Source organism: Phallusia mammillata, chromosome 6, assembly GCF_965637545.1.
Source record: "Phallusia mammillata chromosome 6, kaPhaMamm4.hap1.1, whole genome shotgun sequence".
Classification (NCBI taxonomy): domain Eukaryota; kingdom Metazoa; phylum Chordata; class Ascidiacea; order Phlebobranchia; family Ascidiidae; genus Phallusia; species Phallusia mammillata.
The window spans coordinates 16,945,584-16,960,695 of NC_137257.1; the positions used below are offsets into that span (position 1 = coordinate 16,945,584).

Genomic DNA, 15,112 nt, shown 5'->3' on the forward strand with positions numbered 1-15,112 from the left:
AGATTATTTCGGGATTTAAGGGGTGACGATTATTTCGGGGTTAAAGGAGTAAAAATGGGTAAATCCAATAAAAAATTAGAAAATTATGTAGAATACTTTACATTGCACCAACCAACAAAGCATGAAACTCTTAGATCATGTACTTTAGTCAGTACAGCCGTTTTAAAAAATTTACGTTTTGGGGGCTTGTGGGTTAACCGCTGGGTCATTCGGGGTCAAACTTTAAGAGTATCAGGTTTAAAACGATAGCTAACATCTGTGTAAATTTGAATAAATTTAAAGCATTCTTTCTTGACCAAACGCGTTTGACAAACCAGCGTTTGACAGAAACGAATATTTCGGGGTTTAAGGGGTAAAAATGGGTAAATCCTGTTAAAAGTTAGAAAATTCTTTAGAAAACCTGACATTGCACCAACCAACAGAGCACATAACTCCTAGATGATGTACTTTAGTCAGTACAGCCGTTTTAAAAAAATTACGTTTTGGGGGCCTGTGGGTGAACCGCTGGGTCATTCGGGGTCAAACTTTAGGAGGATCAAATTTGGATTAATATGTAACATCTGTCCAAATTTTAATAAATTTGGAGCACTCTTTCTTGACCAAACGTGTTTAACAAACCAGCGTTAGACAGAAAAAAGAAAAAAAGAAAAAAAAATACGGACAAAAACAATATGTGTCCCCTTCATAGAAGGGGACCCATAATAAGTGACAGTATATTTTTTTAAGAAAACAGAAATATTAATTTTGCCTATTTAGAAGACACAGTTAGTTTTCATGTCAAAATAAGTTGAGGCTACTTTGGAATTTACACCCCAGGACTTGTGTTCAACCATACCAACCTGGAAAACACCTGCTTTGAACAATAGCTGACATTTGTTGTTTCAGATCACAGGATGATAAAAAACTTTACATAGAGCTTACACTTTCATGAAAATTCTTGCCAAATGCCAGATGCATAACAACAACATTAACATAACATGAACACAAAATGTAGACCAGGGGTCAGCAACCATAAAACGACCCATGCCAATATACTTGCTGTGTCAAAATACTGACAATAGGTGCCAATATTTTTTTGTGTAATAATGGTTTTGGCCAACTGATTTGAATGGCAATCTGGAAGCAGACACATGTAGGTTACAATTTGGACACCTTTACAACTTTTTAGACTCATTTGACAGGCTATAAAAAGCAGCTTGTATGCAAGGGGCTTGTCTATGTAAATGATTGTTTTATTACATATTACACCAACTAACAAAGTATAAAACTGCTTTGCCATGTTTTGAGGATAACCTGGAGCCGATTTCTCTAAAGTCACATTTTAGGGAAATCGGCTACAGGTATGTTTCCAACATATGTGCACATTTAAAAGTGATTAAATTGTTTTATAACCAAACTGGGCATCAAACCCCAACACTTCCCAAGCAGGACTGTTATGATTGAGTGAGAATTTCTAATACACTAATGTGAAGTGAGTTTCAAGCTATAGAAGGTTCACTTTATGGACTTAATGATTTCATTACTCTAAAGTGCTTTAGTTGTATTCTGAGCTTTACCAACATGTGATGGTAAAATGAACCCTTCTCTGACATTTGATACAAAAGTAGGCCCCATACTCAGAATGGAGCCTCTGCCATATAAGGATCAGTTCCAGGGAAGGCAATAAAAGTTAATTTGCCAAGTGATGTCATACATTGCAAACACACAGTGATATGAAAACAACATGTAATTTCAAGTTTGAAGCTATACATGGACAGGAAATATGTGCTGTAATAAACAATGACCAAAAAATCTATTTTCAAGTTAACACAAAAATGTGATGACTCAGCAAATATGATGTATGAAGTGACAGGATTTCGGGCTTAACCCCTAAAAGCAGACTAAGAACATGACCTACATGTTACTGTGCATGCTAAAACAAACAAGTTGTACATATCTTGTACAAATAAAGTCCATATTTGGAAAAAATGATGAATAAAAGTTTTTTGATATTAAATATGCAAAAAATACAACATGTAATATGCAAGCATAAAATATATGTATTGTGATGCTATTATGCTGTACAGCAAGCATATTTGTACACATCACTGGGTGTAATGTTTGCAAAATACTTGCTTAACCATTTCTCTAAAGGCCACTATTAAATAGCTACCCATGTAAAAATTTCTAGCCCAAGCCTTGCAGCATGGAAAAATTAAAAATTCAGGACAGCAGGGCTTGTATTTCTGACATAAAGGACTGGTAAATCTAAAAACGGGGTTTAGGGGTGAAAATAGGTAATTAACGACAAACAACTAACAGTTACAAAATCATTTTAAATACTTAACAATGCAACAACCAACAAAGTACGAAACTCCTGGACTGTGTACTTTAGTGCAACAACCAAAGCACAAATTTCACATGTTGGGCGCCTGTGAGTGAACTGCTGGGTCATTAGGTCAAACTTTGGGAGGATTAACTTTAAAAAACTAACTAACATGTGTGTAGATTTGAATTAGTTTAAAGCACTCTTTCTTGACCAAAAGCGTGGAACAAACCAGCATTAGACAGAAAAAAAATACAGACTAAAAACAATATGTTTCCCCTTCATAATAAACTTTAACACGAGAAACGTATTACCTTATTGTGTTCTTGTCCATCATGAAAAGGTAACCAGCCCTTGACCATCTACTTCCGTCCACCCCATGCCCACCTGTGTCTTTATTTCTATCCGGGTTTTCTTCCATTTTGCGCATGAGGTTTTGAGTCTTATCGCGCGTCCCATCATAACGCTCACGAGTTGCTATTAGCTTCATCTATATTGATAGAACATGTTTAAGATACTGATTATTTTTAAGGGTTTGGTTGTTTAAAATCAGTTTCAGCTCCAAACATGGAAATTTTGGTATCAAGCTGTGTTGACCTTATATAATGTCAATGACTGGGGTTAGATATCGGTAAAGTAAATGTTTGATAAGATATTGTACTTGCAAACAATGCTTGATATATTGTTATGTTAATATTAGGTTGATTTAAGTGCAGGATTTTTCCGTTTCGTAGTTTTTTTTATTTTCATAATTGATTGCTTGGTTTTTCAAGAAAATATATAATTTTCCAGATTTTTTTGAATTTTTGTGATATATTTATCAAAATGTATTTAATGACGAATATAAGACCCAAATAGACAGAAAAGGGGACATGCTTTATTACTCAAATATTTCGGCAAATGCTTGTGCCATCATCAGTGGTATGAGTGGCCACATAAGTCCATTTGGTCTGTTATATTTGTCATTATACTTAAGAACAGATCCATGTGTACTGTTCCAAACTACCATTGTTAATGTAAAATAAAGATTTGAATGTAAATATATAGTTTGTTGTGTGCTTAAAATTTTAGCAGTGCTAAAACTATACATCAGCTTAAAATTTACCCACGAAAAAATTCATAATCAGGTAAAATTTAGTACAATCAGTTGCATAAAACACCTGTAAGTCTTGTATATATTCCTGACAATCCAATGCCGTTTCATGACTTTGCTTGAAAAAGTTGAAATATACCTAAAATAGTCAAATTATGCATTGTTATAGGTAAATAGGTAAAAAGTCTGTTTTCAACGAATGTTTGCAGTTAGAACTTTTCAAATAGGTTTTTAGGCTAGTCATCAGTAAACAGCTACCTATGTTCAAACAGTGAACAACATAGATCATTAAAACTGATTTATACGATTAGTTGTTTGTTTAACAACATTTTTAATTAAAATGGTGGTAAATGTTGTGGCCTGCTAACCAATGGAATACTCTCTATGCCTATTGCGATAAATAAGCAAAACAGCACATTATTTGAGATTTTTTCTGTTTACAATTACACATTTAATTCCAGCTACCCTTCAATATAAAAAAACAGAAAACATGTTTTTTAAAAAACAAAAATGATTGCAGATGTTGACAGCATAGTCAAAATGTTAGATGACACATTAGAAACACTATTCACTGAAATGAAGAATAATTTAATTGAAAGGATACTGCCAGAGGACCCGGGTATATAGAATACATTATGGAGACGTTTCTACAATCACTGTTGTCATCATCAGTGCAGGTTGTCTGCATAATGTATTCTTTATACAAGTTTTTTGGCATTTATGTTTTTAATTAGATTACACATGTTGTTATTACCTTCATAAACATAAGAAGGTGTTCAACAAACTCAAACTTTTTTCGCTCCTGGATTTCTTGCAGCTTGGAAACATAGTTCAAGCCATCTTTGTGAAATTGTCGCTTTAAATACAGCAGTTCATTGTCAGAGTCCTACGCAAATAAAAACAGTTTTCATGAGGTGAGATTACGAGATCTAAGGCAAACAAATGTCCAAAGCAGTAGAGGTTTGTTTTGGCAACACATATGAGGAGGTAGTCCTGTCTGGGAATACCCAAGGTTGGGAAAACAGTCTTGTACTCAGAAGTTGTAAATTTTTGTGTGTTGATGGGTCATAAAAAAAACTACCAACTCATTCGGTATCAAATTTCTAACCTAAAATATTTTCAAGTTTTTTTAAATTTTGTAATGAACTTTTAAATTTAGTGAAGAATCTGTTTTTGAGTTACAGTAATCCAATAAAATTAAAATTCACACACAACAATATTTTTTAATATCTACAAATGGTTACATATGTTTTTATATAATTTTGAATGTTTAGCTTTGAAACACAATATAAAAGCAACAACTGTTCAGTTAACGAAGGGAAAAAACAAACTTTTTGCATGAAGTTTAAACTAAAAAAACAGCCACATTAAAAGCAACAACAAACCATTCAAATGTTTTAAAGCATGAGTTTCATTTATAAAAGCTGTTAAAAATTGTCATCTTATGAAACCTATGAAATCTAAATTGCCTACAAATATCTTAAGCCTACTTAAGTCATGTTAAGTGCCACTCATAAACAGGTTTAAGAAAAGAGAAGATTATAATTTTTACTCCCACAGGTAAAAAAATGCTTTTGAATCTTTGTTTGTTTACTGTTTCATGGTTTATGACTGATAAAAGATGACTTTTTTAAGATTTGCAAATTCTTAAGCTATACTACTTGGTTAAAACACAAAATAATCAGTGAATGTTTCATCAAAAGTAGCTTATTAAGTGTACAAGCAAGTATTACCACAAGGAGCTGATCCTTTTTCTTATGAGACAGTGCAAGGGTGTGTTCCAATTGCTTGTAATACCTTTCACTGGATTTGTCAAATGACTTCTTGGACTCCTTATAACTATGAATCTGATTTTTTCGGAACCTGAAAAAGGATATTTTTAGCTAACTATTTCTTCAAATGATTCAGGACATTTGTTTTGACAAATATAATTTTTTTTTATAAAATCAGCAATATTGGTTTAAAAACCCAACACACAACTTTAGAGAGAAAAACACTATAAGTCAAAATAATTTAGGAAAACATATGCCAGGGCTGATTCCGGTTATAGAATTAATGTTCGTCCAGCTTAAAAAAAGCTATGAAATTTTTTTAGTAAACAGTGTCTGGTTAATAATTGGTGATTGAATTAGTTTAAAATTTAAAGCTTTTGGGGTAGAAACTAGTGCACTTTAACTTACAATTCAAGTGGTTTAATAAGTTGAATTTCTGATCGTTCGATTGTGTCATTCCACTGACTTGCAATTTCATTTAGCATCGAGCCAAACTCATTTAAAGATCCAGCTGCAAAAAAACATTTAAAGAATTTTAGCTTACCAAATTTATTTTAGCATTGTTGGAATCCAATACAAGAGCCACAAAAGGGTGCTTTTCAAAAATGGCTAAAAATAAACCCGTTTCTATCATAAACATGAAAAGATAAAGGTTGTGAATAAGGATAAAGATACAAAGCTAAACCTCATAGCAAAAGGTCATACGTATGACATTTTATTGCCTCGGGCCGTGGCAATGAGGCTGAAGCCTTGATCCTATCTACAACTATGTGACATATTTTTGCCAACTCTACTATGCAATTACAAGTAGTTTTGTTGTATAAAGCTTGTTAATACTATTGCAATAAATGCAAAATATATAAATGCAAAATAGGTGCCAATCTATGTACAGGTATGCAAGCTTTCTAATATAGTTCAATTAATGTAGAATACATCATACAATATGCAAATTAGAGCATGTTACTTAAAGAAGTCATCATAAACTTCAAAGATGGGGACTGAAGTTTTTTATACCATTTTATTGTTTTTACTATACCTACACATTTAAAAATGTTTTTTTTTTCAAGTTTACATTTTTAGCAAAGTACAATTTTGAAAATACAATCCAAGTGTCAAATTTAAAATAGTATAGGGGTGAAGTCCAAAAATTTAACATATATTAGCTAATATAGGCATAGAGTAAACCTCTGTGAATCCGGACCTGTTTGGACCCAAAACTTTGTCAGGATTGAGCAAAGATCTGGTTTATACGATATTGATTAGTTAAAGCCATACCACATTACATATCATTTGTACCACAAGTTTTGTCTGAATTAGGAGAAGATCTGTATTAACTAAACTTGTTTTAACCGAGGTTTACTGCATATAGAGTTATTTCAACACCCCAAGGTACATAACCTTGAACAAAACTATTACCCAAAAAATTTTACCTATTGTTTTTTCATCATCTGTCAGGTTTTCACCAATGCAATCGAACTGGAAATTTTGTAATCGCTCATTGAAAACACACATCGATTTGGCTTGAGAGCGAGACGCATTTAACATGTTCTTGGCATCCTAAAAAACAGAAAGGCAAGTCAAAATTCAGGAAGCAATAATTGGGATTGTCCAGACAATCAAGAAACCCTATGGATGAATGTGTCTGAATTTGCAATAATGTCTTGTTTGAGTATCAGACAACCAGTAATTTTCTAGCTTGTAGTTTGAAATTGTAGCACTTTTGATGTTTAATAAAAATTCTATTAAGTAAAGTTATACTAAGGCAGCGTGGTCCAACTGCAGGCCCGCGGGCCAAAATTTTATTGGCCCGCAAAAGTCCAACGTTTCAACAACAACTATAATTTTTGTTTTCGATGTTTTTTTAAATGTGAGAATTATTCAATTAAACAACACAAAATGCTTCAAAATTTCCTATTGTGATGCACGACAAGGCATTGTTATTTGTAACAAAGGGTTCTGCGTCAATAACCATTCGGGCATTTTTGTGCCAGAGTAGAAACTGAATACTTTTAACGGCTGCTACTGGTATACAACTATAAAAGATAAAAAATTATCAATTGATTGAAAATGGTGTATAATCACCATGATGTTTGTGCCCAAAAAAGTTTTACCTGGAAAAAGTTTAGACTGTGGAAGCGTAGTAAGTTAACGATTTTTAATGGCCCTCAACAAAATAAAGTTGGACCACACTGTACTAAGGTATACGTTTTTGGCATGAACTTTTGTGTACAAAATAACATTATTATTAAAAATCTGTTTCTTTAAAAATGGGTTTAGCAACCTTAAAAAACAATTATATAAGTTTGGTGTCAGTTTTGTGCAAAAATACAAGGCTGAAATTTGTATTTCCTCTTAACATTTGTAATGGTTGGTGACTGTTTACCAAAAGTGTCAGTTAAACATTGGAGACAAACACAAAGAAATCTGGATTTGTTCTGTGGAGAAACTTCCTTACGACAGGAAACTAATGACTCACTTGAATACTGATGACTCCATGCCACAACACAACACGTTATGACGGACATAAACAACAACTGTTATTAGTTTTTACCTGTTAAGATTACAAACACAAACAAAGGCCTTAATCACACCAGAAAATGAGGCGATTTTTCATTCCTAAATAGAAGATTGCCTAAATTTTGGACAACGACTTTGACTTTATGCTGCATCAAACTGTACTGGGAAGCATCAATATGCATTTGTTCCATACATAAGTTAAGTTACAATTTTGTTTCATGCTTATTGTTTGACAAATCACACCAAAACTTAATAAAGATTTAAATTAAGTTACTTGAAGAAAAACATGATATCCAGACAATAAATAGAGCTTATTGACAACAAGAATAGTCTACAAAAGTCTGGTCTATTTCACAGTTAAGACCTCAATAGCCACAGAAATGTTGTATCAGTGAAAATGAAGTGGTGTTAAACTATTATACTGACTCTTCCATTTTTTGATTTGTCAGGAGTAGACTTATTTGTTTTGTATACTGCCTTTTTTATTATAAAATATGATTAACACCACCATGTTTGTTTGTTTTTCATTTTAACCCTAATTGGCAACAAAATACTAAAATGTTTTACGCTCACAAAATTATGTTTGGATGCAGTTTATTTAGAGGGAGGATCAAATGTGACTGCAAGTCAGTATGCAAATCTCAACGTGCAGGAACACTATGTATGCATGCTTGCATGTATAACCTAAGTCCATAGGCAAAACCAATTATACCAGGTACAATACAAACGATAAACATTACCAGGCAGTACTTTATACCAAATTATTGTGTGACATTTTTTCAAAACTGCGCCCAAATTTCACATGTGGCATTGCCATACTCTACAGACTGCCTTGCTAGCCAATAAATTTTTACCGTAACAGTCTGATTACCCAGTACATTAAATTCAAACATTTGAATAAAGATATTTAGAAAATTACCTTTATAAGTTGTTTAATTTGTCCATTTGTTCTGTCCAATTCCTCTTCATATTGCTGAATGCTTTTACGGAACCAAGGTGAATCCAAATAGCACTCCGAAAACTCCAAAGGGTGCAATACCATTGTGGCAGTTGTTAAAACAATTTTATATGCAGTAAAATCTTATTGTTCACATCTTCAAAATAAAGGTTATTTTTGTTCAAGGACCTTCATATAACTTTTTGCTTGTTCACAGCAGACAATAACGAACGACTGCCATGAAATTTTCAACCTTCTGCTAACTTTTCCCCTAAAAACTAGCAATGTCGTCAAAAACTCGGAAAGATGCACTTTCTTTTTTTGTTCCAAATTACTAATTAACAAACAGACTTAATGGTTAGCAAACATAATACTTCAACTTTTATTGCGCGGAACAAATTCGCAATAGACCTATCAGGTCAACAAACAAACATTGTCAGTCACGTTGCGTCTGCAGCCCGACACGCAACACTAACTTGAAGGCCTGAAGCAAGCGAAGTAATAAACCAAAGAACACTATTAAACATGAAAAAAAACTTTCTGCAATTTTGATCAGTGTCGCCACCTAGCGATAAATAAAAAATATTTTTCTGGCCACTCAAATAAGCAACATAATGACACAAATTTGTGACACAATTCTCTTGCAAATAGCATAACACATGCTCACAACATTCATAAAACCTCATCACATATAACAGTTTATTTTTAATTTCACAGTTAACAAACTAAAACATAACATAAAAATCAAATTCAACTTTATCATTGCTTCCAAGCAGTCATCATGTTAAGATGAACCGATAACCTTAAAAAACAAAAACAAGACAATTTGATAAACAATAGGAAACAACAATTAAATTTATTCATCATAAACGCTGAGCACACAACAAAACAGCTTATGAGCTATAAGTACTATCTTTTGTACCTATCATACACTAGTAACAGTAACACTAAAATTGCCACATACAGAAGCCAGTCAGGAGATTTTTGAAACTCTACTGGCACAGGTCCTTCATAATCTTTCTCTTGTATCGTAAAAGAGCTAATGCACATCTCATTAGAATCAGATTCTTCTGTATCAGGACAGTGTTCGTTACTAAAATTGTTTGATAGTCGAAAATTCTGATTCACAAATGATACCAGACTTGGTAAATCAAGTTGCGATTTGTTGTATCGGCTGATGGATCGAAGACCATCAAAAATCAACAGATTCGGAACTGCTGTTGTTCCAAATCTGAAAACAGAAAATAATTGTACACAAAATACAAACTTATCTAAAACTCTTGTTAAAAGATTTCCTGTTTAAAACATTAGTCCCATTTAAAATAGATTTATAACAGGGGTCAGCAACCCCTGACATGCATGCCAAGGTTGACACACTAGGTGTTTTTTCATGGCATGCCAGCGGATTTGCATGTTTATATTGAAGTAACAATTTAACCTGTTACACTGCTTGTTTATAGTTTTTATCATGTCATTGTCTTAAAATTTAGCCTTACATGTTCAAAATACTCTGCTTTCTCTTTATAATTGATATCTCCTGGCACGAACCACTATTATTTCGAAAAAAATGTTGGCACACAAGGTCATTAACACATGAAAACAACAATTTAATTGGCATGCATCCCCTAAAAGGTTGACGACCCCTTATTTAGAATAATTGATGCTTTGAAACAATAAACATATAACCACAAAAATAGGAACAGTATCATCAACAGTATAACCAAATTTTCTGTACTTACTTTAGTTGATTGGTGGCAAATATGTTGTACTGCAAGTCGATATTCACAGCCACAATAGGAACAGTTGGAAACAAGCGGCCCAAAGCATTATATGCTGGTGCCATTTGCATTGAAAATGGACACCATACAGCATAAAACAACACAAGAGTACATATTCCACTTGTTTGGTTGCCCAAATGCATCAGCAACTGCGTTGAGTTCATTAGAATCACCTCTGGATAGGTTGGATTTTCAAGTAATGCCATTTTGTGGCAGGGTAAAGGCAGTGGTTTGAGACCAGCATTCGGGTTCCCAAGTGGTGGGTCAAGATTATCATAAGGTTGGTCCCATATTGAACAAATTGCATGCTTACTGTCCACTAACGGACAATAGTCTAACAAGCTTAAATTCATCTGAAAAAGAAAGAAGTATTTACAGTTTATACATTGACATAGCAGCACCAGAACAGCATTGGAATAGCAGTAAGTTTTTGTTTTGAATTAACTGAAAAAATATCAATTTAATTTACCAGCATGTTTGGCACAAAACTTAAAAAGTCACCAAAATGGAAATAAAAAAGAGAATACTTAAAGAAACAACAAAATTTGAACCGGAACATCTTTACAGTCAAACAAACTCACAAAAACCAAAGAATGCTGTGTGATGGTACAATGGCAGTTTCAGTACTTTACATGGCACAAAACAAAAGACATTAAACACAGATTTGGAAATGGTACAGAGGTTTTGTAAAAATAAACAAATAATTGATGGCAGCATGTAATATTACAATGCAACTGTTTGGGTTAAAGTTGTCTACAGCAAACACCAAAGTAAACAAAAATTTAGAAGAAAATACATCACTCAAAATGAAGGAACGCAAAACTATAATTGGTCCAACATTGATAGCTGTAAATCAATGGCAGTGTTGAAAATAGAACCAAATGTATTTAAGACTCAACCATGTAGTTTGGGTGAACTACAAGTATCACATCCTCATTAGATTCACCTTCTTTCGGAATCATGTCACTGTTACTAAGTTCAATCAAAATATGATCCTGGTGCACCAGTCGATGAATCACTTTCTCAATGATCATTTTCTTCTCAAGCAGATCCTCTTCCGATTCTAAGTCATCTGCAATTTGTTCCAAGTACCAATTGACCAAGTTGTTTTTCTTTAAGCCTTCTGCCTGTAGTTCAGATGACTCCTCTGACAGTTCTTCACTCTCCTCTTGCTGTCTCATATGTAGCACCAGCATATTGCTTAACCTCTTATACTCATCAAAACTCATCTTCATGGATGCTTGCTTCTGGGTCGTAACCTTCGGAGCATCAGGCTGAGTATTTTCTTTATCATCTATATCTCCGTTTGTGTGACCATTTTCTTGTTCAGGTTCATCAATAAAGTTGATATCTGGAGTTTCTACACGAATAATTGACTTGTTTAGAAGTCGTGCAGCTTCCTTAACATGCTTTGGAAGCACTTCTTCCAAACAGTGCAGCCGCGCCATGGCCTCAGAAAGTCTCACAAGACTTTCAAGCTGGCGAACAGTAATTCTCCAGGACGACCTCGCAATACCAGAACTGTCACGCTCTCTCATCTTTTTGTATTCTTCGATCATAAACTCCTCAGCTTGTTTTGAAATTTTCGGGTTAAACATCCTTGCGAAAATCAAGTAACGGCGAATTTGCTCCAAGTTGTAGATTCTATCCACAGATTCCTCAAGTCGTGTATGCAAGTCAACAATTCGGCGGGCAATAGCATAATCTGTCACTTCATTGCACTCATCGACCAAAATGAAAAACAAATCGAATCTCGACATAATTGGGGCTGATAAAGCAATATTCTGCCTCAAAGACTTAGCACGGTCATAGCGGCCACCAATTGGGTTTGCAGCTGCAAGAATAGAGGTACGGGCATTTAATGTTGCCTTTACCCCTGCCTTTGTTAAAGATATTGTCTGCTGTTCCATAGCTTCATGAATTGCCACTTGGTCTCTTACTTCCATTTTGTCAAACTCATCAATGCAGCATATTCCATGATCGGCAAGCATAAGAGCACCAGCTTCAATTACAAATTCATTGGTTTCTTCATCACGAACAACTGCAGCAGTAAGGCCAGCAGCACTTGATGCTTTACCACTGGTGTACACAGCTCTTGGTGAAAAGCCTTCAACTTGTTTTAGAAATTGACTTTTAGCTGTGCTTGGATCGCCAACAATGCAAATATTCAGATCACCTCTTAGTGCTGTGCCTTCCTCGGTCTTTTTTGGCACACCACTAAATAGTTGAAGCAAGATTCCACGCTTGATCTCATCGCTGCCGTGAATCGTAGGAAAGAGACTGTTGCAGAGGTTGGAGTACAGATTCTTATCACAAGACATTTGGTAAACTTTTTCCCACTCTGTCTCAGTCATTTGATCTTTAATGCTTTCAATGGTTGGTTCTTCTATATTTCCTCCTTTGCCACCAAAGCATGGATTAGTTGACGCTACATGACATGCCAAAAAAGCTTGTCTGTAAGTTAAATCCCTAACACCGAGGGCTTTAAGGCCACGTATACCTTCTGCTTCATTAACCCTTTCTCGCCCCTGTGCTGGCTCAACCTTTGTTCCTTGTGAGTAAAGTTGACCAACATCTGGCACAGCAATTAAAGTTCCAATAAAATCACATCGGTCACCAGCTTGGGCCACCTCAACAGCCTCTGCACGAACTACAACCTCCACAGTTCTGGGTATAGCACCTCTTGGCAGTTCTGCCTGGACTTCCTGAATTCTAACTTTTTGAAAATCGACAAACGTTGAATTATTGGCATCTAGAAGAAATTTAGAACGATTGCCACACTGTGGGTTTTTACATATTGTTGGTTGCATGAACTTAAATTGCTGTTCAATGCCTTTTATAGTTGTTTGGCAGTCAAGGCATGAGAAAGTGCCAGTTATCAGTTCAGGATGGACAGGATGTGTTCTTACAACTTGACCACTGATACGCATTAATGTGCCTATCTCGCTGTTCTTTAGCTCACGGATTTTCTGATGTGATGGTACCTCCCTAAAAGCCACATACAGTTCTTTGTTGTTGGGAATTCCTTGAAAATGGTGTTGAGTAAACGATTTTACAGAGGAACAAAGATACGGGTAAAGTCTGTAATATTCCTCTTGTATAGACGTGGCCAGTTGTTGATTGTACTCGCCAACATCTTGAAAGCTTACCACTAGTGTGTTTCTTTCTGGTCGCAGCAAATTTTCCGCGTCTCGAAGATGCGGATTTTCCCCGTCCAGTTGAAAACCTTCTAGAAAGTCCAGAAATAACTTTTGAACATGTTGTCCAACAGCATCACTGCTCCTAGCCAACTTTGCGTTGGAACCTTGAATATCCATTTTGAGTTAACGCAATTCAAGCGAAGTAAAGCTTTCTAACAGTTCCCAAATTTTGACAATGAAACAAACCTGAGGCAGGACTTCGCGCCAATGGTTAGCTTTGGCGGGAAACTATAATAAACTAAGAACTTGTAGCGACACCTAGTAATTTTTTGGCACGATGAAAGTTTAAGAATTTTTATATTTTCGTCAAGAAAAATATGCACTCATCTGTATGCGTAAAAGAAGTTTTTAAATCTAGTTACAAGCCTTAATTACAAAAAGGGTACTTTTTACGCATTAAAAAATTGTTTTGACTGTTGACTTTACCCAAAAATTGTATTTAATTAAATCTGATTAATCAGCCTTAAGGCTATGATTTCATAGTATATATCACTTTACTGTTGCCGTTCTTTTACGTTTTAGTATGTTGACGTTCATAGTATGTATCTTTTTACGATAAAACACAAAATACGCTTGTACTAATTAAGTCAAATTGACGCTCTAGCAGTCTAGCGGTACGTATTTTATTGTTGTGTTTCCACTTAAAATGCTATTGAGCTTCAGTACAAAAACTTTTAAATTAACAAGATGTTTCAGGGCAGGAACTTGGCCGAATGGTCCGGCGCGCCTGACCCAAATACAGACATAAAAAACCTGATCGGGATTCGTCCCCGGGAGAGTCCTGGGTTCGAACCCCGTGAAAAAAAAACAAGATGTTTCGCGTGGCCTTTCTACAAAAACATAAAAAAACGTTTGAGCTTTTTTCCGTTCTCGCTTCTCTCATTCTTTTTGGTAATCTAACAAATCATGTGGATTATGTTCTTGTTACAAAATTGTTGGTAGGCTGAAATACGTGTGTTAAAAAAGCTGCAAAAGCAGTGTTGGGCGCTTGTCACTTTGGATAAACTAACCAATCTTTAACACAAGTAATAACAAGCCTTAAGGAGGTGTAACAGTTGTGTTGTTGTAACAATCTTGCCATTTAGAGGTGTTTTTAACGAGGTAACGACTGACAAAGAATTGCTCCATCCATCTCTCTTGATTCGACAACAATGCGCTGTTTTGTTGCTCTCTGGTTTCGTAACAAAGATATTTCAACTGGATACAATAAAAATGTTTCAACAGCTCAGATGGTTTTGGTTTTTATTGCGTTGTTTATGGCGATATTGCATACTGGGAGGAATTATGGCCAAAACTGCCAAGATATGTGATATGAGTTTATTTCGCTTGGTGAACATAGCGACACAAAAGCACTAAAACAATCACCAAGCCGGAAATATATCGGTATGGGAGCTACAATTGTATCTTATTTGCTTCTCAAACGCTTGCTATATAAGCCTACAACCTACAACTGCCACTAATATTTTTTTTGTTTTCCGGTATCTAAAATATGCATTGTTTGTTTTACTTA

The 15,112-nt window shown here is 34.7% G+C and overlaps 3 protein-coding genes across 3 annotated transcripts in view; all 3 read right to left on the reverse strand.

Moving 5' to 3' along the window:
- The window catches only part of LOC145232022 (rho GTPase-activating protein 26-like), a 30,147-nt gene extending 21,346 nt beyond the window's left edge, over positions 1–8,801 (reverse strand). Inside the window, exons 1-7 of the mRNA XM_080096513.1 lie at positions 8,607–8,801; positions 6,601–6,727; positions 5,579–5,681; positions 5,132–5,261; positions 4,153–4,284; positions 3,466–3,537; positions 2,620–2,795 (exon numbers count right to left, since the gene is read on the reverse strand). Coding sequence (XP_079952639.1) covers positions 2,620–2,795; positions 3,466–3,537; positions 4,153–4,284; positions 5,132–5,261; positions 5,579–5,681; positions 6,601–6,727; positions 8,607–8,729 — 863 coding nt within the window. The 5' untranslated portion in view covers positions 8,730–8,801. The remainder of the gene's footprint in view (positions 1–2,619; positions 2,796–3,465; positions 3,538–4,152; positions 4,285–5,131; positions 5,262–5,578; positions 5,682–6,600; positions 6,728–8,606) is intronic.
- A 181-nt stretch (positions 8,802–8,982) lies between these two features.
- Positions 8,983–10,755, reverse strand: LOC145232024 (thioredoxin domain-containing protein 15-like). The gene is made up of 2 exons (XM_080096515.1): positions 10,364–10,755; positions 8,983–9,855 (listed from the first exon to the last, which is right to left on the reverse strand). The coding sequence occupies exons 1-2, from the start codon at positions 10,753–10,755 to the stop codon at positions 9,534–9,536; spliced, it is 714 nt and encodes a 237-aa protein (XP_079952641.1). The 3' UTR covers positions 8,983–9,533.
- Positions 10,755–13,828, reverse strand: LOC145232023 (DNA replication licensing factor MCM6-like). The gene has a single exon (XM_080096514.1). The coding sequence runs from the start codon at positions 13,717–13,719 to the stop codon at positions 11,290–11,292; it is 2,430 nt and encodes an 809-aa protein (XP_079952640.1). The 5' UTR covers positions 13,720–13,828; the 3' UTR covers positions 10,755–11,289.
- Positions 13,829–15,112: the final 1,284 nt, after the last annotated feature.